At 43.0% G+C, this 23,096-nt stretch overlaps 1 protein-coding gene across 1 annotated transcript in view; it reads right to left on the bottom strand.

The window, feature by feature from the left end:
- Positions 1-3,216: 3,216 nt before the first annotated feature.
- LOC146598886 (rho GTPase-activating protein 7-like) overlaps positions 3,217-23,096 on the bottom strand; it is a 57,526-nt gene continuing 37,646 nt past the window's right edge. Inside the window, exons 2-10 of the mRNA XM_085299583.1 lie at positions 15,253-15,324; positions 13,638-13,719; positions 12,146-12,209; positions 9,577-10,934; positions 8,943-9,113; positions 7,987-8,146; positions 7,631-7,829; positions 5,419-5,638; positions 3,217-3,430 (exon numbers count right to left, since the gene is read on the bottom strand). Coding sequence (XP_085155709.1) covers positions 3,316-3,430; positions 5,419-5,638; positions 7,631-7,829; positions 7,987-8,146; positions 8,943-9,113; positions 9,577-10,934; positions 12,146-12,209; positions 13,638-13,719; positions 15,253-15,324 — 2,441 coding nt within the window. The 3' untranslated portion in view covers positions 3,217-3,315. The remainder of the gene's footprint in view (positions 3,431-5,418; positions 5,639-7,630; positions 7,830-7,986; positions 8,147-8,942; positions 9,114-9,576; positions 10,935-12,145; positions 12,210-13,637; positions 13,720-15,252; positions 15,325-23,096) is intronic.

Genomic DNA, 23,096 nt, shown 5'->3' with positions numbered 1-23,096 from the left:
AGGAGAGGGAGCCTAGGGGTGTGTGGACAGACAGACAGATGGATGACACCTGGTTTTCCCTTCCCCACCCACCTGTGTCACCTCAGTTACCTGTGTCTCCTAGTACACTACTACAGGTCTATTTATCACTGCCTTGGCCATGCAAAGGGAATGGACACACACCCACACATCGCCCACATGCATCCCCCCCACACACACACCCATATCCATACCCCACATACCCTTTCCTGCCTGCATCTCAGAGGATGCAGTACCTGGCCCAGCACCACAGACAAATGCAGTCCTCACTGCTAGCACAATTTTTCTATCATCGTGTTTCCCAGTAGAAGAAAATAAATGTCATCCTTCTCTCAGTTCTGAGCAACATCTAGTTCTTCCTTTCCCTCTGTTTTTGCCTTGCCTTGCCCTTAGTGTCCAGTTCATTGCCAAATCAGTCAATGTCTGTCTCTGCCTTACCAAGCACCTAAGCACTGTGCCCAGCACGGTTCCTTTGCTAGCTGAGCAGAGTACACTGGCACTCCCACACAGGGGGAAGCACTGTCAGCTGCTAGGAGTGCTGGGGTGTTGCAGGCAGCAGCAGCACCTAGAGGAGGAACCTCAGGGGACGAGCAGCTCAATTAACTGCAATCCCTCAGCAGCTCACACGGGAAATGCCTTTCCTTGCAGGAGGAATGCCCTGAATCCCTACACAGCTGGTGTGTATGCACCACACACACGCACACCCCCCAAGCAAACAAAGTGACAGTGCTCTCGGCTGGGCACAGAAAGCCAGCCAGGCTCCTCTGAAGCACCACAGCAATGTCAGGGAGCACCAGCAGCCAGCACCTCCCTAAGAGCGAAGTGAGTGCAACAGCATGGCTGGGGCTCACCAGCCAGGCCCCTGTCCCACAGTACCTGAGTGCGGACAGCAGGACAGGCCCTATCATGGCAGCTGGGATCAACCAAGAGTCTAGATCACCAGACATGTCCATTGGTGAYGAGGCATCTGAGGCCAAGTGCAGTATGTGAGTCAGGAGGCAGGGTCAGGTTCTGGGTTGGGTCCAGTGCCAGTAACCAGGGTCAGCAACAGTCCAGTGATTGCCAGGAAATTCCAGTAGTGACAAGGGCTCCCATCCCACAGAGCAGTCTTGGCGCCTTGCCCCACCGTCAGCAGAGGGGGCAGCCTTAATCCTAGCCTGGATCTGGGTCCCAGCATCAAACTACTGAGGGGTGGCAATGAAGGGAGCAGGACTGTGGCAATCTCAGGACCCTGACACACCACCACCAGCAGCAAGGGGCTACCCCACCCCTCACATAGCCCTGGGGTCAGGGGCCTGGCTGCAGCTGGAATGCGCTGGTGGGAGCAGGAGTGTGAATGATGTCTGCTGGATCCCAGACCAGCCTGAGACTTGCCAGGAAGCTCCATGGGCTGTGGTCATCATGGCTCAGTTCTCCAGCTGTCATGTGGCCAGGTCACCTGTCACCAGAGGATTGACATAGGGCCTACAGGGCCTTCAGGCTGTGGGTTGGGGGGGGGGGGAATAGGGTGGCAGAGTTAGAGGGGGTTAAATCAGGCTGCCCTGAAGCAATCAGGACCATGGGCTGGGCTGGAGGTCACACAGGAGATCTGGGCCAGCTCAGGGACGGGGTCAGTGCTGTGGGGGAAGCCTTGGGGCTCTCCTACAGTCTCAGTTCAGGGGACCATGTTTGGTGGGGACAGGGAGGTCAGCCCTCTGCACAGCCATAGGCTAAGCCCCATCCCACAGGACCTGAGTGGGGTGCAAGGCAGGCCCCAGGATGACAGCTGGGATCAACTGAAGATCTAGCTCATCAGACACGTCCATTGGTGATGAGGCAGGTCCAAGGCCAGGCCCAGTGTGTGAGTCAGAAGGCAGGGTCAGGCTCAGGGTTGGTGCCAGCAATGGTAACCAGGGTCAGCAACAGGCCAGTGCTTGCCAGGCAAGTCCATATTGATCCAGCACAGCCGTGGTAAAACCGGAAAGTTGGTCTGTGGGTCAGGGTCCTGGTCCTGGTCCAGATCAATGACTGTTGCTCAAGCCAGACCTGACAGCAGAATCTCAAGTTAAACTAGATTCCCACTGTGGAGTAGGCGGGAGGGCAGTGGTAAATTGCCCTTCCCCCTCGCCCCCAACCAGGCACCAGTGGATGAGTGAAGCCTTCAGCTCTCACAGCCCCTCACAAATAGTTGTGGGAATCTCTGCTATTGCATTAGTTTTCACTGCACTAGAGTCAACAGGCCACAGGCTCAGAAACCAAGCTGGTTTGGCAGAGGCCTCTGGAGGACTGTGAGCCAAGACCCTTCTCAAAGTATGCCAGCTAGACTGGGTTGATCAGGACCTCCTCCACTTGAGCTCTATCATCTCCAATGATGGAAATTTCATAGGCTCTCTGCGGCCCTGTTCCATGGTTGACCATCCTCCTGGTGATTTTTTTTTTTTTTTTTTTTTTTTAATTTTCTTAATATCTAGTGGGACATTTCCTTGCTGCAACTTGTTCCTGTCACCTCTTCTCTGATCATCATGCACCTCCCAGAAAAGTCTGTCTTCTTTGCACCCTCCCATTAGATGGTTGTAGACAGCAATAAGATCCATGCCCATGACCCTCTTAAGGCTGATCAAATCCAGCTTTCAGCTGCTCCTCTGCATGCCAGATCAGATCATCTCTGCTTTTGCTGGACTTGTACAGTAAGCCGATGCCACATCTCCAGGTCATGCACACATGGATGCAGCCTTTGCCTCACTAAGTTTTGGGTAAAATTGCCCAGTGGGAATGCAAAGTACCTGTGGTAACTCTGGTCACAAATCTCCCTACAGGGCATGCTTCTTCCCTTCCTCTCTGCTCTACCCTTTGCCTCACTAAGTTTTGGGTAAAATTGCCCAGTGGGAATGCAAAGTACCTGTGGTAACTCTGGTCACAAATCTCCCTACAGGGCATGCTTCTTCCCTTTCTCTCTGTTCTACCCAATTCTGCTGCTCCAAATTGTTTCCTGAATTGCTTGGACCTTGACTCTGACCCCCCCACCCCCAAGACCAGCAGCAGCAGCTGCAATTCCACTGTGTTGACATTGCCATCTCAGACTTCCTTAGACACTAGCCCTGCTACCAGCTCTTTTTGTCCCCCATATCTTCTCACTAGCCATGTCCTGCCTGTACAGTCTTTCAGGAAAACCTGAATTATGTTTGACAACACATAAAATAAAGAGAATGGAGACATCTGGCCTGCAACATAGCCTACAAGGCAGCCTTGTTGACGCTTCTGGTCAGTGTGGTAACAGCCGTTATCTTGCTCCATGCTTCTGCTTTACTATAGCAAGTGCTATACGTGGAAGAGCCTGTTGCACTCCATTATCATGTGGGCCAGGCCTTGTGTTGCTGCAAGATTCTCATTCAGCTCCCTCTGGTCTGGCTTCCCCAAACTGTACTTCCTGTGACTGGATGGAGAGAGAGAAAGAGAGAGAGAGAGAGAGAGAGAGAGAAGGGGGGGAGATGGGTGTTTTCCGGGGGCACCTGCCAAAGCTGGGCCCCACGGCGCGGGAGCGGGGCTGGGGGGGGGAGGGAGAAAGAGGGAAGGGGGGAGAGGGAGAGAGAGGGAGGGAGAGAGAGAGAGAGAGAGGAAGGGGGAGAGAGAGTGAGAGAGACACAAAAGGGAGGCTTTGTTAACAGGAGCTATATGAACTACAGTTGCAGAGTGCTTACCTTGTACCATACCACCAAGGTGCCCTACTTAGGGCCTGGAAAACAGCAGCAGCAGACATACTTACTCTGCACTGAAGGCTCCACAGATATGCAGAGTGAGGCTCGCACTACACTACTGTAGAAAGGTATGTGGAAATGATTCCCTCCCGGCACAACCCAAAAGTGCCTGGGCCTTTACTGAACAGTAGCATGGTCTCCTCAACACCAGTGAGTCAAGGCTTTTTATTCCTCAGACCATAATCATACACTCTGCCAAAGACAATAATGAATCCTATCTGATTTTCCTACAGCCTTCAAATAGCTAGATTCTTCAATATCCTGCAAAGCCCTTGCAGAACCACTTAAATCTTTAGGCCTAAAACACCTTACCATGTTTTTTTCAAAGACATTTCAAAAACAGTCTCCTCTTTTAATTCATAAGCATCCTATGACATCATTAATCCTGACTTCTGATACTTTTATCTGTGTGCATTCCTCACAAATGGCTTGAAAAACAGGGTGGAAGGTATCCTCAGCGCTGCTCATCAAAGTCAGAACTGTCAGCCTCTGCCCTTTGAAGTATGAAACCTGCACTACAACATTAATGCTCAGTTATAAAAAAGCTAACAATTCAAAGCAACCTCACTTTCAAACCATGACAACAAAGAGAAAACTCAATTTCTATTTTTGGGCCTACTATTACAGAGAATATTTAAGCAAACCAAAAATCTCAAAATCGCTAGAAGTATATTTCCCTCACCGTGTGTCAGCTCAGCCAAGGGAGATCTGAGCTGAACTGTATTTACACTAAGGCATTTTCAGATGTTTTGTGCCACTCATAAGTCCTTGGTGTTTTCTTTCCCCTCCCTGTGCTCTCTAGAGCCTGCATTATTAGCATGAAAGGTGCCAAAGGCACATCTGACAGTTTCTGCACCTCTCTGGAACTAGTCCTAGTCTCATCTTTAGATTGCCATGTGAGGAGATATTAAGTGGCTGCTATGATGGGTGCACAATGTTTCCATCAAGGCCAGCTGTCCTCTTTACCCTGATACATGTCTATCCATATGCAGAACATGGAGTAAAGCAAACACTGCCTCGGGAGACCAGATAAGGCACAAATGCTCTCAGAGATTACTTGAGTACTCTGGCCCAAGGGCACCTTCCTCCCTGCACGTACAACAGGAGGATGTTATGCAACCCAGATACTTTTGCTCATTAAGATAAATCTACAGAATCCCTGTAGCTCAGTTTGGCAGGAACCATTACCTTATCACTCAGCAGAATTAGTGCCAGGGATTCCTACAAACTGTCAGATATCTGTAGGGCCTGTACTTGGACTTTTAGTTTACCGCCACAAAGAGCCACATTTTTCATCCGTGGCATCACCCAAATGCAAACAGTGTGTTGCAGGCTGAATTCCAGGGCACCTGCATCTGCAGATGATCTCAAAGAGTGTAACAGTCACAAAGGAGGCAGGTTAGYTCACGTCTAGACTAGTCAGGAGCATGACAACAGGGCCTTAACATAGCTCTAGGCACTATACAATGAGTTACTGGATCTCTGCATGGACTGAGGAAAGCTCCTGCTGGACCTGAACAAATCGTATTTGAGACAAACCCCAAAACATGTACACTTTCTCCCCTCTTCATAACAAACACTCACCTTAGGTCAGCAACAGAAAGCATTGATTCAGCAAAGAGGAAAACTACTGACAGTAACAATGCTAGCATTGAAGTGATCATACCTAGTGGATGAGGAGGAACTGTCTTGTCTCAGGGTGTTGAGGTGAAACAAAGAAGGTGCAAGACAGACAGCTATGTTGGTTGGTGTCATCTGGTTTGCCTCAACAAAAGCAACCACATCTCGGAGAAAGAACAGGAGGATTTTCAAAGCTTCTCGGTTTTCCTCTGGGAGAAGGAGAATAGCAGCCTGGACAGCCTGAAACTGCTGATCCTTTGGCAAGTCTGATGATAAAAAAAATCATGAAAATCTCATGTGAACTGCAGAGGAAGCATTCATCAGGATAGTCGCACACAGGGCATTGAAACTGTAGGTGCATCCATTTTCTTGTCATTCTAGATCACAGGTGATCTGGCTAAGGCCATTATTACAGCTGCATCACACAGGAACAGTTTTCTCCTACTGCTTGTCAATACACACAATCATTCCATCCAGTGATGCTGGTGCTTGATTTGCTGAAACTTGTCTCCAACTTCATGCTAAAAAATTTGCACTAAACTTGCTCTTGTTATAATCCAAATAATGACTTATCTCCCCACAAAACATTACTTCGTAATAATAGTTTAGAGGAGATATCTACTCCACTGTTTTTCTTCCTTTTAGCTTCACGCAATGAAGATGAAAGTTGCCCTTGGATAACTCARTTTTGGCAGGCAAACATTGAGGGAATAATGTTTTGCCAACATATTTTAATTTGTAGTGAAACACAGTGCTATCAGGTATTCAGATGACAACTTCTGCTGGACAGTAGGTATGGTCAGTCTACCCTGTCATTCATCTTCTGTCACAAAGACAATATCTCTTTTTCTTCATCATTACAAAGGGTAGATCATCACTTCTCTTTCCTTTAGTAGGAGCACATGTGCAGACCATACAAAACACACTTCTTGGCAAAAGCACCATCTTTTCTTTCTCTCAAGTATGGTTATTTAAATTGGGCACTTGCTCAAGAGTGAAGGGTGAATACAGTTCAATTATTTACTATCTCCCAACACACGAGCAAGGGGGTGACCAGTGGTCAGGTTTAAAATCAATGGAAAGTATTGGTTCCACATCAATCAGACAGGGGAACTGTGGAACTCCTCACAGAAGGGATCTGTGGGTGTAAAAAGTTTACAAGGTCTCAAGGACACTCTGCRCAAATTTACAGCAGAAACCAACACTGGCATTTGCTGCAGGAAACCCCCAAGGCTGAAAAGAGGTGGAGGCCAGAGGAGAATTGTATATGCTCACTCTGCTCACATTTCTTTCCAGGCATTCATCCACATCCAGTGTTAGAACACTGGGATAGAAACAGACAGTGGTGGTGTGGTGTGGTCATGGTTACAGCAACAGTATACCAATTTTGACAGTCAGAAAATTTCTTTTAAACTAACCATTTCAGACAAAACCCAGAAACCCCTTAAGGTTTAGAAAATAAAATCCAACTACATTTTCAGGGTCTTATATCATACACAAGACAGCAGCAGCACACATGCTTATGTTGATAAAAGTCACATAACACAGGCTAAAACCCAGTCCTCTCAGAAATCTCTCATTTTCAAAATCTTTTCTTAAAAAAAGAACACACAGCTCTATGGCAAACTACTTCCTCACCCTGGTCACTTCTAAAAAGTGAATACCTTGCTGTCAAAGTATTGGAGATGGAACCTTTTTAAAAGTATATTCAGCACTAGAGTTTGGCTTCAAATTTCCTTCTTTTTTCAGGCTGTGTCTCAAGGATGGTCTTAGTGATAACACAGGTGGAAACTGGCTGTGTTTCCAGACAAAGATGCCATTTCATAACAACTGTACTTAGGCACCTTAATAAAGTGATACCAGTAATATAACACGATTCTTGCACAGGGAGCTATTTCACACCATGAACAAGCGGACAAGATTAATTCCTAACTTCTCATAGATAAGTGACTATTTAAAAACACAGTTTAGAAGGGCTGTTACAACATGTGTTATTAGACAGTTTTTCCCACTCCTTTCAAGGACAGAAAGAAGCTTTAGAGCTAGAGACTATAGCTAAGCTATTTTCAAATATTGTGTACAAGTCTAGAACCCCAGAGAGCTCACATTTTCAGGCATGTGCAGCCTCATTCACCTCCTCTGACTAGCACCAGTCTCAATTTGTGAAAAATCAGGCTCTGGCCTTCTAGCTGAACACTGAAGGTAACATAAAGAAGTTTTATTCAAGAAATTAGAAAATTATAGCTTTTGTTACCTACATTGGTAGATGTGGAGGAAGGATTCACAGAGCCTGCTAGTAAATATAGGTTCAGGAAGGTCTCGGAAATACTGCTTAACCATATCTGCCACATCAAATGCTGACTGCCCTTCGTAACATACATTGTTCGGGTTGGTTTCATTCATTTCCCTTAAAGACAGGATCCTGGATTTAACACCGGATTTTCGGAACAGACCAACCTATCATCAATAAAAGAAAACAATAAAGACAAAGAGAAGCTTTATGAGGACTTGTTCAGAGCCTCAGGAGGAGCAAGAAAGTCAGTCAGTCCCTCATAACAGCTGAAAGCAGAGACCACAGTAGCCAGATTTACTTCAGGCTGCTTCATGTTCATACCTGGTCAAGTGAGTGGCTTCTTAAATAGTCCAGTGCTTGCAGTATGCCTTTAGGTAGCGGGTGGTTTCTTCGCTGAACATTCAGAAGCAAGGGAACCCCAAACACATTTTTGCCCTTGTAGTCAGAGGCTTTTATTTTTTTAATGAACTTTGGTATAGTCCTGAAAACAAAACAAAAACAAGTGCATCCAACTCATTAGCTCTCCAGCACAGTTCATTCTGCTACTCTATTTTTACCACATGCATGGGAAAGGACTTGCCATATCTCCAGATTTTACCACATATGTACCTGTACGTGTAGCATTATATGGTAGAGAGAAAATCATTAAGGGCAATTCTAGGAAGGACCTCCTCATTTCAAAATTGAAATTTGCTTTAATAAGACATCYTCATGTGAAATATGCTCCATCCCTTTAGGACACTTTTTTTTGCACTTYATTCTAAATTCACGTACGAGATCTCTACCACAAGATGCAAACTGATGCTTTCAAGTCTTAGGCATTTACTAGCATGCCGTTATTTTAGTTCAAACTTGGACTTGAGGCTGAAATGGTGGATTCTCAGCCTAGCCCCCCTCCCACCTCATGTCCAGTAATCTCTACAAAGGGCTTACAAAGCCCCACAAATGGACAAGGTTACAGAGAAATTATGAACCATTTTAAAATCAGTAACAATATGACTACCAGAGAAGAGGAAAGATGCAATCCGTAACAAAAGAAATCCTGGAATGATGATGATGATGATGATGATGATGATGATGATCCTGGAAAAAACACTGAAATAACCACAAAACTGCAAGTGATTTAGCAGGATGAAGTTCCTCATTTTGGACACTGTAATCCAGCCAGACGAGGAAATTCACCTACTTACATTCAATTCTTTTTTTTTCTCCAACAAAATTCAACAGAATTTTTAATCTATTTTATAAAACAAAAGCTTTAATATTAGACAACCTACCAGTTCCAGCCCTGCTTACTGGAAGGGGAGTATCTGTCCATTAGAGCCGTGAGTTTCAACAAAGCCAGCTTTTGTGTCCGGGCTAGGTGGGCAGCAGACTGATTATCAATTTGGACAGAAAGGCTTTCCAAATTCACACTCTCTTCCACAGACCAGGATTGTTTCCCATGCCTATGGGATAAACATTTTTCAAGGTAAATGACTGTTCCCACTGTCACTGTCAGTCCTCTGCCTGCATCTGTGAAATGCCTAAGACTCTAAATGACCTGCAATTCCCAAACAGCTTATGGTTAGTTGCATTTAAATAAGGTATTTCTCATCCAAGAGGTACTACAGACACATAAAAGGTTTCAGTAAGGAACACAACAAGCTAGTCCTGAAGTCTGATTCAAAATGTCTAACCAAGTCCTCATGCAGATTATGAGAGTGCTACTCTCAGCAGAGATCAGAGCATATGTAGATATCTGAGTGTATACAGACCAGTAGTGCCTAGGACCACTGGTACACACCCTGCTACTTGGAATAGACATAAGAATATTTTGTTGTATAAAAGCAATTACATTTTGAGTAGAGAGAACAGATGGAGAAAGCTTCCAGATGGGCAGCCTATTAGTGAAACCCAAGCAAGGCTAACCTGTTGGCCTTTTTAGAGTCTGTTATGTATGCCACCTCCGCAGAACTGAGCTCCTTGGCCAGTTCACAGCTGCTCTCTCTCTCTTTAGCTGGGAAGTCTGCTGACTTATCTTCTGAGTGCTGTATCTCAAGACATACTTCTTTAGGGAAGGATGGATACCCAGAGGTCAAGTCACTGGCAAAGCCTGAATCTCCATCATCTGAGAACTTCTCTGTCCACTGATCGACCAACTTTCTGAGTCCTTTGACATCTTCTATAACATTGTTCAACTCTGAAAAAACATCATCATCACCAACTCCTGCCACGTCCAAGTTATCAAGCTGAATATTGGGCATGTTGTCATATATGCTCAGCCTGTTACCTGTGCACAAATCGGGGCTACTGGGGGCTTTGCAGTCCTTAGAACTGCTTCTGCTCCTGGTCCTTCTATACCCATGAAAACTCCCAGTTCTCCAATCGACAGAAGAGTTGTCTACTGGAGACAGGGAATTGTTTCGAAGTGCTTTGGGGAAAGTACCAGGCTTATGGCCTTGTGGCATTTGAAACATATGGTTCGTTCGCAACTTCATTTCATTTTGTAGGTTTTGCTGAGATATATCATTCCACAGCAAAACCTTGCTGCAATCCAAGTCCTCCGCATATGTCCCCCCTCTTTTATAGTGGCTTTGCGGTTTTGTAGTGGGACTTGGAATGCTCCCTGTGCTCCTATTTTCAGATTGATTGCTGCTATTGCAGCTCTGGAGAGAATAAGAAGAATTGTTCTTTCTTTGGATGTCAGAGAGGTCAGAAATATTTACACAGTTAAGCATCTTCAACTTTTCTTCATTAAGCCCTTCCAGAAGAACAGGTTCACTTATTAGGGGCTTGGCCTTTGAGTGACTACTCCTTAAGTTGCAGCTCCTCAAATGCAACTTCTCCATTTTCTTAAGAAGGCTCTTCCCTTTTTTATATGGGGATTTATCCAAAAGCTTCTCTTCGCTGGTGGTGTTTAAAAATCCAGTGGTGGGAGGAGAACAATTAAAGGTATCATCTGGTGAAGCGACTTTATTTGAGGAACACTTTGAGGAACTCCTGCTGGTCTCCACATCTTCAAAAGGTTTTGGGAAGCTAACAGTGTCACTGTCACCACTGCTAGTACTATGATTTGAGGACACATCATGTTTCTCTCCATGATCCAAAAAAGTTATATCCTCATTGCCGATGCTCCTCGGTGTTGGACTGCCTAAGACTGCCGTGCTAGCACCTTCCTCTCCTGGGAAACCTTCTAGGCTCTCAAGACGAGACCATCTCTGACTGCATCTCTCATAAGTCCATTTGTTACTTATTGCACAAGGTTCATCATCTTCAGATTCATCACTCTTAGAAGGAAAAAAAGATAGATTTCAAGGGAAAAGTTTGGCAAATTTAAAATTACTGCAGATGCAATAAAAAAAGGAGACTTAAATTTTCTGCCTACTTCCAAAACCCCCAACACCTACGTAGGAAAATGTAACCATGATTACACATTAAGCCTGAAAGTCTGCTCTGTGCTKTCAGTTGAAAAACACAGAAACAAATTAATCCCAACCCCGCTGACAAATCTGTTAATTTTGCTGCAGGAAAAGATGGTAGATTTGATCTGAGGAGGATGAAAATTCTGTTTTGCAGCAAACCATGAGGTTTTAAAATGTGTTTTTTTTTCCTGAAGCCAAACAAACCAAACTCTTTTTCATGCTTTTGTGACCAAAAAAAATCAATTTTCCAGTAGACAAGCAATTGACTGTGGGGCTGTGGCACTGTCAATATTTGGCATGCCATCTTGGAGACCTCCACCCCACTAGTCCAGGAGCTCCATTTGCTGTATTGCCCCCATTCTGAGCAAGTGCCTGACCAGTAAATCATACGAAAGATGGCAATGACTTATCTCTCCTTGATGCTTCCCTGAAGATATAATGGAAACTTTCAACCTCAACATTTTCCCAACAGATGACATCAGTATTTTCTTGCTAGTCCCACAGTTAATCCATGGTACCTAACAGGCTTTGAAATCCTACTGTAAACCAGATACAATGTGGCTATAACTCTGGTTTGAAATAGTCTATTTTGTTTGTTTGTTTGGAGAAGACAAAGCCAGCACAGCTAAGGGCTATCCAGCCCTAAAAACCCAGCTTCTGACAGTATTTGCTTGTCCATTTTCATTTCTTATTCCTCCCTCAGGCAACAAGAGTGAAATTTCACTTTCAGACCTTAAATACGATGCAAAAATACTTAAGAACACATTAAAACACCTGCTAAGGTKACTTGTTGGTGCAATTATTGACCAACAATGTTTGTCAAAAAAAAAACCCAACCCAGCTGACAGACTTACTTACTTACTTACAAAATTAATATTACCTAAGTTCTATAGAGTCAGCCTTCATCACTATGATTTTTAATAGAAAGTACAAACACAAGATGGAAGAGAAGAGAAGAGAAGAGAAAGAAAAGTTCAGAAACTGCTATTCCTTCCTGCACCTTTGAAAAACAGTCCTTTGATATAATAGCTTATCATATTGTTTATGAGAACATTAGCTATATTTTACAAACATACCTGTTTCCTCCAACGGCTTATTTCCACTTTCATTGAAGCATACTTGTTCAATGTGTTCAGCCGTCTAGGTATACAAAAAAAGCCTTAAGTTTTAAATTAAATTACTTTTTATTTCTTAAAACCAGAAATGCTCTAAACTGGTGTTGAATTTCTAAACTGAATTTGCAATATCAGCCTCAAAGACTGACGTTTTCTTACAGGTGCTCCATACATATTGCCACACCAATGCCTATTAACAACCTCAAGACGTTCACAGTTCGAATTCTGCCATCACAGAATAAGAAGAGGACCATAAGTAATTAGTCCAATAATAATCTTATGATGAGCTTCAATGATGACTGTGAAAAATTGTGAATTGATTAAAAAGCCTGAGTCACCTTCTTAACAGAATGTAGACAATTGAAGGCATCAGCTTGCATCCTTGGAAAGACTTTACTATCTATCATTTTAAAAGACTTATGAGATAGTAAGGTCACAAACGAGACAAACTCTTAATGGTTATACAAATATGCAACATCAACAGCAAGGCATACTGGAAGCCTGCAAGAAATACTCAGGACAAACTTAGTATCAAGAAAGAAAACATAATCCTAAATTCTCAATAATAGCTGCTGTGCCTCAGGGATGTATATACAAATGACTCCTTTTAGAGCTCCCAACAAGCTGCATTTGAATTCAGGAGAATTCGCAAACAAAACCTACATTTTGCCAGAAGAGTAACTTCTCTTTCCTTTAAGAGCTGTAAATTCTCCCTGCCTCCCTTGGACTGACCACGCAGCACGTCATGGACAGCATAACGTTCACATAATCTGCTAAAAGTGAGCTCATAACAAGAAAGCTTCAGTAACTGCAGTGTACTTTGTTCTTCCGCTACTGCTGTTGTCCTACATCAGGGTAGCTCACAGAGCAATGAGCTCTACTTTGCACTGATGATGCACTTTCACTTGTGTGTTGTGAACAACTGYGCCAAAACAATAAATTTTAGGTCAATATTTTTGTTCCGTACTCAATAAAACATTCAGGGAAAAAAAGAAAAAGTATCCCTTTTGCAGATTATTTTTGCTGTTTGTCTCCCTGGAATATCTCTCTAGAAGCTCATTAATCAGAGGAAATCCTTGCACCTTGTAATATGTAATTCTAAAGAGCAAACTGTTTTCCTACCATGTGCTTGCTACCGTGTGCTCACAGGGAACTGATTATTCCTCCTAAGCCAGTAGAAAACATTTCACATCATTGCAGAAGAGACAGATTTGATGCTTAATACAACATTGTTGAGACCTTGGCTGAAGAAGATGATAGGCAGGCACATGCTTACTTTACCTTTAAATACTTAAATTGATCAAATTTAGTGATACTTAAAAATGTGCTTAAGTGATTTCGTTCAGTGGGAGCATTATCAAATGCATCTTAGTCTCTGGCAAAAACTCAGCTATGAAAAGAGGAATGACAACTTCTGGAGTCAGACACTTAGGATGATTTAATGTTTACCTACCTGAAAAGGGATTCAATGGCATCTCCATCTAAAAATTCATGATCTCTCCTCACAGTTTTTGTATCAATAGGAAACTGCATATCTGTGAATAAAAAAGTTATTTAGATTATGAATTCTGAGTTATAATTGCAAAGATTTTCAGTTTGGCCACATAGTTAGCATATGTGAAATAAATCTAAATCTACAGATACATAGTCACACAAATGACCTTCAGGTCACTGAGAATCTGTTGCTTAGAGCAGATGTGAGAACAAGTTAGGCATCTGCTTGTTCTCACTAGCGTTTGCTGCATGGGAACACAACATTTTCAGGAGCATGCCACCCATTTGCAGTAGCCCAGAGTACTATAGCCAATGAACACAAAATTAAAGCTTTGCTCTGTTTTGCTTCTCTGCATTCCTACCTTATAGTATAATACAAAGCTTTTGCAGATGGTAAGGTAAAATGCAGCACATGCTGAGGTGTAAAGAGCCTGACAAAACATGATGTGCTTCAAGCTAACTGATAAACTAGCTGAAGAGTTTAATGTTCCAGCTTTTGTGATTTGCCTTTACAGATAAAGGAGCCAGTGAGATCCACCAATATCTTACTGGTTTACTTTTTAGGTTTAGTCATCTAGTCAAGCCAGGACACTGCTTAAAAAGCAAGATAATAGAGAAGTTTCATTATCCAAAAGCATGACAATGTACACCATCATCAACAAAGTGTAACATTCACAGTTTACATTGTAAAATCTGCTGTAGTCCAATGGGAAGCATTTTCATGGGACATCACGTTTCAAGGTAGACAGTATTCAAATTTAGCTCTGCATTTCCAGAGTGCTCAGTTTCCAAGCTTTAATTTTGCATTGAATGGGGGTAGTGGGCACAAGAGCCCATAGCAGTTACCGCTACTTCTTTGAATTGCAGTTCTTTGTTCAAATCTCTCTTAAAAATAGATTAGATTTTGTTATATTCCATGTTTGTCACAACAAATACATATATAAAAGAAGAACACTTTTAAGATATAAGCAGAAATGTTATCTGAAAATTATATGAGTTCACGATGCATCTGTTTCTCCCCCAACAGGTAATATGTACTCTTTGCAGCTTATTAACAATACGAAAACAAGCTGATATTGTGAAATATTACTGTGGTTGGCTGCTTCTGGGTATCTGTTTGRAAAATTTATGATTGCAAGATGATTTTTCCAATATTCTTTTTCAAAACACTGCTCAAGATCTAAGGCTGGAGAGGCCTTAGATAAATTTTAGTTGGAGTCAATGAGTTAGAAAAAATAACACTCTAAGGAAAGGAGACTGAGAAAATTATAAGCAATTAAAAAGCACAAAAGCAGAAATTTGGTGGAGTTGCAGTCTAACAATAACTACGAAATATTCAGTCCTTTATGGAATTCTACTGAGCCCATGTTAACCGTTAACTTAATTATGATTTCACTTCTGTTTTAGAACACAAATCAAGTTGCAACTTTTTTACAAGTTTGCATGAAGACATGGCAGGATTTGGAAGCATTTCATTAAAAGTGTCAGATTCTGATAGATTATTTTAGATTATTTATGTAAACAACTCTACTTGGATTTGGTGTCAGCTGCTTGAAAAGTCTTTCAGCTCATACCTTCAAATAACTGAGCATACTGCGGAAAACCAGCAGCCCTCAGCCAGTTGCAGGCTTCTCTGGCTTCATTTTCTGCAATGAAAACATAAAATTGATCACCTACAGTGCTCACAAGGGCTAGTGACTGGTGCATGATTTTACAATTTAAGCAAGCCCATTTTGTCTCATGGATTCTCAAAGTATTTTATACATGAAAGTTTTGCTGCTACACTTACATCTGACAAACCTCCATGTACATATCTTTGGGACAGTCATTGCCATATACGGTAGATATTAAACATATAACAGTTTAGATAAAAGCACTACTTGAGATGCCATACATCAGTGTATACCAACCACCCTTGCAATTTGAACTCTGCAACATCTCTTATATGTTGAAATGAGTCATCAGAAAAGAGTATGATACACATCTGCCCCGGCACAGCAAAGCCCATTCATGCATCCTAGTTCTGAGAGATATGACAAGAAACAAACAAATCCTATAATTAGACTTAAAACGCTATCACAACATTAATAACACTGAACCCTGCCTAAGCATTCCCAGAATGAGAGTTCTCAAGAGTACCTGTTGCTAGGGTCTATCAATATTTATTTCCTTGCCAGCTATCAGTTCTACTTGGCAGTTGCTTCAGCACAGCAGATGTCAGGAATTAACTGCTCGTTTTGTGACAATTAATAAAGCCCTATGGCCAACAGTGTAACATTCCCACAGGAGCAGAAGTAGCATATAACCTCACAGAATCACAGAACACTCACCAGATGCTTCAAAAACATAAACATGTTTAGCATTAGCACACAGCAGCAAGCTCTAAACTCTGCAAATACTGGAAGTAACTGGGTCTGCTGCAGAGAAAAGGAATCCCAAGCTAGACTCTTTTTTTATATCTATGTGCCCTCCAGCACACATTACAACTGACATCAACCACAAGGCAAAAATTCAAAGCCTGCTTTGCTCAAACTTCTCAGCAGTAAATAATCAGTTTAACATAGTGAAGAAACTCAACAAAATCCTTCTGGCACTTTCATGACAGTTTATTATTCTACTTTTAAACATTTCCATTATCACTTGATTCATTAGGACAATGGCATTTACAACAAAGGCATCCCTGCACAAAACCCTGTATCTTTTTCATCTGAGAGTAAAGAGGTACTACAAAACGATAAGGATAATTCTATACGAAACATATGCATGACTTTCCTTTTTCTTTAAACTGCAGAACAGAAAATAATTTCTTCCACAATAGCCTATATACATTGTGATAACATTTATTAATATACTCAACACCGTAACTTATCATGATCTTTATCATAACACAGCATTTACTGAAGAGGCCAGTTAGCCTCACCTCTATCCCTGGAAAGGAGATGGAACAGCTCATTCTGGATGTCATCTTCAGGTATATGGAGGAAAAAAAGGTGATCAGGAGCAGTCAGCATGGATTCACCAAGGGGAAATCCTGCTTAACCAATCTGATAGCCTTCTATGATGGAATGACTGGCTGGGTAGATAAGGGGAGAGTGGTGGACGTTGTGTCCCTTGACTTCAGCAAGGCTTTGACACTGTCTCCCAGAACATCCTCCTAGATAAGCTCAGGAAGTGTGGGTTAGACGAGTGGACAGTGAGGTAGATGGAGAACTGGCTGAAAGGCAGAGCTCAGATGCGGATGTCATCAGTGATGCGGAGTCTAGTTGGAGGCCTATGGCTAGTGGAGTCCCCCAGGGCTCGGTACTGGGTCCCATCCTGTTCAACTTACTCATCAATGACCTGGATGAGGGGACAAAGTGCCTCCTCAGCAAGTTTGCTGATGGTACCAAGCTGGGAGGAGTGGCTGACACACCTGAGGGCTGTGCTGCAATCCAGAGAGACCTGGACAGGCTGGAGAGCTGGGCGGAGAGGAACCTCCTGAGGTTCAACAAGGGCAAGTGCAGGGTCCTGCACCTAGGGAAAAATACCCCTAGGCACCAGTCCAAGCTGGGGGCTGACCTTCTGGGGAGCAGCTCTGCAGAGAAGGACCTGGGAGTGCTGGTGGATGACAAGTTGACCATGAGCCAGCAATGTGCCCTTGTGGCCAAGAAGGCCAATGGTTTCCTGGGGTGCATTACGAAGAGTGTTGCCAGCAGGTCGAGGGAGGTGATCCTGCCCCTCTACTCAGCCCTGGTGAGGCTTCATCTCGAGTACTGCTTCCAGTTTTGGGCTCCCCAGTACAAGAGAGACATGGAGCTACTGCAGAGAGTCCAGTGTAGGGCTACGAAGATGATCAGAGGGCTGGAGCATCTGCCCTTTGAGGAAAGACTGAGAGAGCTGGGCCTCTTCAGCCTGGGGAAGAGAAGACTGAGGGGGGGATCTGATCAATGTGTACAAGTACCTGAAGGGAGGGTGCCAAGGGGCCGGGGCCAAACTCTTTTCTGGTGTCCCATGTGACAGGACAAGAGGCAATGGGCAGAATTTGAAGCACAGGAAGTTCCGCCTGAACRTGAGGGAGAATTTCTTCCCTGTGAGAGTGACAGAGCACTGGACCAGGTTGTCCAGAGAGGTTGGGCAGTCTCCTTCTCCGGAGATATTCAAAGCCTGCCTGGACGCAACCCTGTCTAACACGCTCTAGGTGACCCTGCTTGAGCAGGAAGGTTGGACTAGATGATCTCCAGAGGTCCCTTCCAACCTTACCGATTCTATGATTCTATGATCAAACCATGGGACTGATAAAACACAAGCATTTTAGTGAAAAAGCAAAACAGAAAAGAAAAAAAATCTGTACAGCAAGGGTCAAAGGGTCAGGAGGGTGACCAGAAGCCTCATCCCAATCCTACTGGAGATTGAAATCCTAAACAGCAAACAGATGCCTAAGAATTTTACTCTGATCCCAGGAAATTCCCAGATCAACCTGTATTACAATTAAAATGATCAATATGAGAGGAGGAAGTAGAAAGGAAACAAGAAATAATTGCTCTAAAGGAAACAACTGCTCTCCACAAGGCTGCGTTCAGAACTGTTTTATGAGGCTGCGTTGCCTTTATGACACATACAGCCTGAAGGAYGAGTGAAAACTCATTAGTTGATAATGGCAGAAAACACATGAAATGTCCCCAACAGTGGTTTCTGTCAGGGACACCGGTCAGTTCTAAAGCTCTGCAAATAAAAGCCACAGAGACCTAACAGAAAAGCAATAATCATGAGTAGCTTTAATGGATAACAGCAATATATCCACTTTGGGCAGCAAGTTTAACAAATAGGTAACAGACACAAATCCCACTTTCGTGCAGGCGCTGAAGTAACAGTCACAGTTTTGTAAACTTCCCTGATGCTTTAGAGTATGCATCTAAAAACTGCCAAAGTTCAATTAAGCCTATGCAAGACTCTTTCATGAAAAGCAGAAATCATCTTCTTGAAGAGTCTTTGGGCCTATTGAAAATGTCCTTACATTAGGTTTTTTGGCCAAGAAAATAGTACAGCAAAGTCATTTCTGATGAAGATCCATTGTTGGCATCTGACCCTAGTTAAGTTTTGTGGTCTGCTTCATTGTGAAATGATGACAACATATGCCTTAGAAGCCAGATTCACTAACTGATTAGAATTGCTTTCCCATTTCTACAGCTGCACAGTCACTATAAAATAATTGTTCAGGTTTATTGACCAGCTTTTAACTCTGTAGATCTACTCATAAACACAAGCCGATACCAATTGTCTGGTTCTTTTTGATGCTAGAACAGCTGCTCAGATGCTTGTTGGAGAGGAATTAGCTCTTTCTAAACAGAAAGAGGAAATGGGGGAATCTTTAGAAAGCTGGCACGGAGCAGTGCTCCAATTACTTCTGCAAATCAGTATCTCTGCCTCTGAGTCAGATTTCACACAAGTAGAAGAATTTTTATAGACCTTATTGGCACTATCTGCATAAGATATTAAATACCAGAGTAAACCTAATATGTCAACCCCCTCTAATGCACTGATTTCACAATAAAGCAGACGAAGAAAAGTCCATTCTCTGAAGGCCTCGTTACTCTATCTTAGACTAGAGGCTACCAGCAAAATTCCCAAGGCAAGGCAAGTCAGTTGTTTCCCCTTGGGCCATGGGAAATAGGTCACTACTAGATGTTCATGAGAAGCAAAACAAAAATATGTATGTGACCTGTGAAGTCCTTTTGGTCAGTTTTGGGCTGAAGATGGTTCAGTGCAGTCCCAGTGAAAACAGAAGTCAAAATTATGGCTGTATCATGGTCTTCCTTTTCCAATTGGCCCTTGACCAACCTTGCCCTCCTCAACTGCTCTGCCTTTTTCTCCCATAGCAGTGCCATGCCGTACTCTGCTGCCCTTTTCTCTCTGGAGCCTTACCAACTATGTCAGCTTAAGACTTGAAAATTCTCATTCCCTTAGTTGAACACCATCCTGTTTGCAAACCAGAGAGCAAACCCAGACTCAGAAAACACTTTTAGACCAGAAAAAAAAATGCTACAATGCATATTAAATCCCTGTCTGAATGAACACTACTATTAGCAGGAATGCTTGCATAGTTGTTTTAAACAATAGTGAAGAGACATTTCTGCTGAGATTTAGACACTCTCTCTACAGTATCTTCCTTACAAGAAGAAACACTGTGCAAGTGAGAAGCAACCACTGAAACCAGCCGGAAACAAAATGTGAAACAAGTCAGTCAGCCTTACTGCAAGATGATTATGAACTTCGACTAAACAAAAAACAATCGCAAATTGCACTTCAAGCTTTTAARAATACTTCTTGTAAATAAAACTGAAGGATACAAATTTCTGTTTGAAAGCATAAAAACAAACATATTCTTAGAATGCAGCACAATGCTTCAGCTACACAGATCAATTGCCGAAACACGAATCCTCTTTCTTTCCCTCCCCTTTATTGCACACCTTCTCGCACTGACTCTGCTGATCCTGAGTGAGTAGGCCCAGCCAGCCAAACAGGCTGAAAACTATTCAATTTTTTTTGCAAGATCAGTTTTCTGATTCTTCATCTTTCTGAACTGGCTACCACATGTCCAGACGATCGTTAATGACAAGCCAAGGGAGGTGGTCAGAGTGCATACATCGGTAGTGGTGTGGATACATGCAGTTGCACACTGGTAGCACACAGCCAGAAGGGCGGTTTAGTTCAGCATGGTGTCAAACTCTAGCCTAAATGTATCATTTTTCACAGTGGGGGGGTCTCATTGCTGGAAGTAATTTTTCAGGCTATTTTAAAACATCAAGATAGATGAAATATTTTTCTTTCTGTCTTCATACAATACAGTTTTCCAGCTTTGACAGGTAAGAATTGTATGGTGATCAGGTCTTAATACATCAGAAGGATTTGTGTTTAAGTCTGAATCTCTTCCAAAACCCTCCAGTGTACAACCACTTTGAGAGGCCTTCTTGCTGCTTGTTGTACCTCCGCGTTAGTTACTCTAGAATCCTACTTTTCAACTTTTCTGTAGTATCCAGGTTCAGAAAGATTCTGAAAAGAAAAAGATTTTCTTAACATGCCCAGCTCAGCCTGGCTCACGAGGCACTCATGTTGGCTCTCCTCCCCATGCCCTGCAAGTACAGACATGAGAGCAGAAAACAGGGCAAGACTGATTCTGACTTTATTTGATATTACATATTACACCAGTTTGGAAGACAACAGAAAAAATTCCAAAGATATTTGTTCATTCCTGATCTCTGGGATTATATAGGAAGATTTTTTTCCACATGGTACTAATTGTCCCACAGCAGCAACAGACAAGCAGACACACAGAGCCCCACTCTGTGACCTGCTTGATTGAGCATAGCAAAGGCAAGCATTCAAACAAATGAGCTGTCGCTGCCTCCCCTCATCACTGCAATCCCAAACTACTCTGCTCCTCAGCCTCCCCCAGAGCTGGAGTCAACAAGCACCGGCCGTGCTTGGCAGACACGTGCCAAGCTCTGCAAAGCATTTTTCATATAGCCCACGAGCAGTTGGCAGGTTCTTTACTCAGTAACTTAGATACTGGCATTGTTCCACTGCTGGCAGCAGTGGAAGTGACAGGGTCCATTTGAAGACAAAATTATTAGTTCCCCATTGCTTCTTCTGGTTTGTGTAGCTTGCTGGGTTTATAAAGATCTGTATTACCTCCCTATGACTTACAGCAGCTAACAAGGTATTTTATTCATAGTCTATGAAAAATGCATTTGCTGAGGTAGAACTATGATTTCCTGAGGGTGTTAGGAACTGAATTATAACCTATGACAGGACCTTCAAGAAGTGTCTTTTTTTAAAGTATCTTCCCTCACATTCAAAGTCATACAGTCAGTATGTGTTGTCTGCCCAAGGTTTAAGGTTAAATGCCGTCCTTTCAAAGCTGGGTGTTTGGACTGACCAGGCCAAGCAGTCAGGGGCTCGTAAAACTGTCAAACTCTCCAAAATATTCAATGTATCATACATAAATGGAAATGTTTATTCTGTTGTCCCTTGTGCAATGCAGACTAGCAAAGCCTAATTATATTTTATTAACCCTGGAGGGGAAAAAAATTATTGCTAGGAATTTTGCCAGGGCAATTTAGACTTCATACAGAAAATGAATATAAATGTCTGGAAATTAAAAGGTCAAGAAAGTTGGCCTTTCACACTTTCCTGTTGTGGTGGTGCTTTGGAATTTCAGCCATCTCTTCAGTTACCAGGGGTGGGAACTGCAATATATCCCAATACTTTGTGGCAACATTAATTGTATTTTTATCCAGCTCCTTGGCATTAACCTCCCATGTTGGTTACTGGGACCTTGACAAGTTTAAAGACATTATTTATGCAGATCACATTGACTAGCTTGTAAGTGTTTGCTTTTTATAAATCTTTATTTGTATCTATCTATCTAAGTTAGAAAAGTCAGTGTTTCCTCTGCAAGACTTTTGAAGGGATCAAGGGAATTAGGTATCTAAATCCCCATTGACTTTAGGAGGGGATAACACTCTAATTTCCAAATCCACACTTGAAAATTCTTCTCCAAGGAAAATGAGCAAAAGATGGGGGATGTGGCTCCCTGTGGTCTAATTCCAGATACGTCACTTCTCCATGCTTTGGTTCAGCTGGCTGAAAAACAGGAACAGATACAACATTCCTCTGATGTTTCAGTTCCCTATGGCTGTTCTTTTATAGGACCCTCATACATGATTGAGAAATATTCAGTGTAAATTTTCCAGGAAAAACTGTAGGTAACAGGAAGGGTAACTGCTGGCTACCAGCAAAGGTGGTATCAATAAACCTATAGCAAAAAAGACTCTAGTACAAACAGGTGTATTGTCCACGCTCTTTCCTAACGTAACACTACCTTTCTCTTTAATCCATAAAATGCCAAAAATACCAGTGCCCGCATTACAAGTTCGATCTATCTGTCTTGTAAATTGTTTAACCCAAGGGAGGCTGCTCAGTAAGTGACGACGCTTCTTAAATTGAAGTTTCCTCGGCTGCCCCGCGGGCACGCTGCGCTGGGGCAGTGGACAGCTGCGGAGGCCAGGTCGATGGACAATCTTTTACCGGCTCGATATACATTAATGAAATGTGCTGACATTCAAAGGCACGCAGCAAGGGCAGAAAACGAATGATCTCCTAAAAGGCAGGCTCTCCAAATGTGACACCAAATTAGGAACCACAAGCAACAGCTATTAGGAGAGCTATCGGGAGTGCAGAAARCCCAGGAATTATTTTAATACTAATAAAGTAGGACTACAACGGAAAATCTCCATCGGAGCTCTCACTCGCCAAGTGATTTAACCTATCATCACAGCCCAGCCGACCGAGTTTGCTGCTTTGGGGCACTCTGCCGAGCTCCCTGTGGCAGCCCCGGACAGCGCCGTTTGCTCGCAGAAGGCGCTCGCTGCCCCTTGCG

This window comes from Rhea americana, unplaced genomic scaffold, assembly GCF_003343005.1.
Source record: "Rhea americana isolate MKP2758 unplaced genomic scaffold, rheAme1 scaffold_150, whole genome shotgun sequence".
Taxonomy (NCBI): Eukaryota; Metazoa; Chordata; class Aves; order Rheiformes; family Rheidae; genus Rhea; species Rhea americana.
This window is presented reverse-complemented; position numbering and strand designations above follow the sequence as displayed.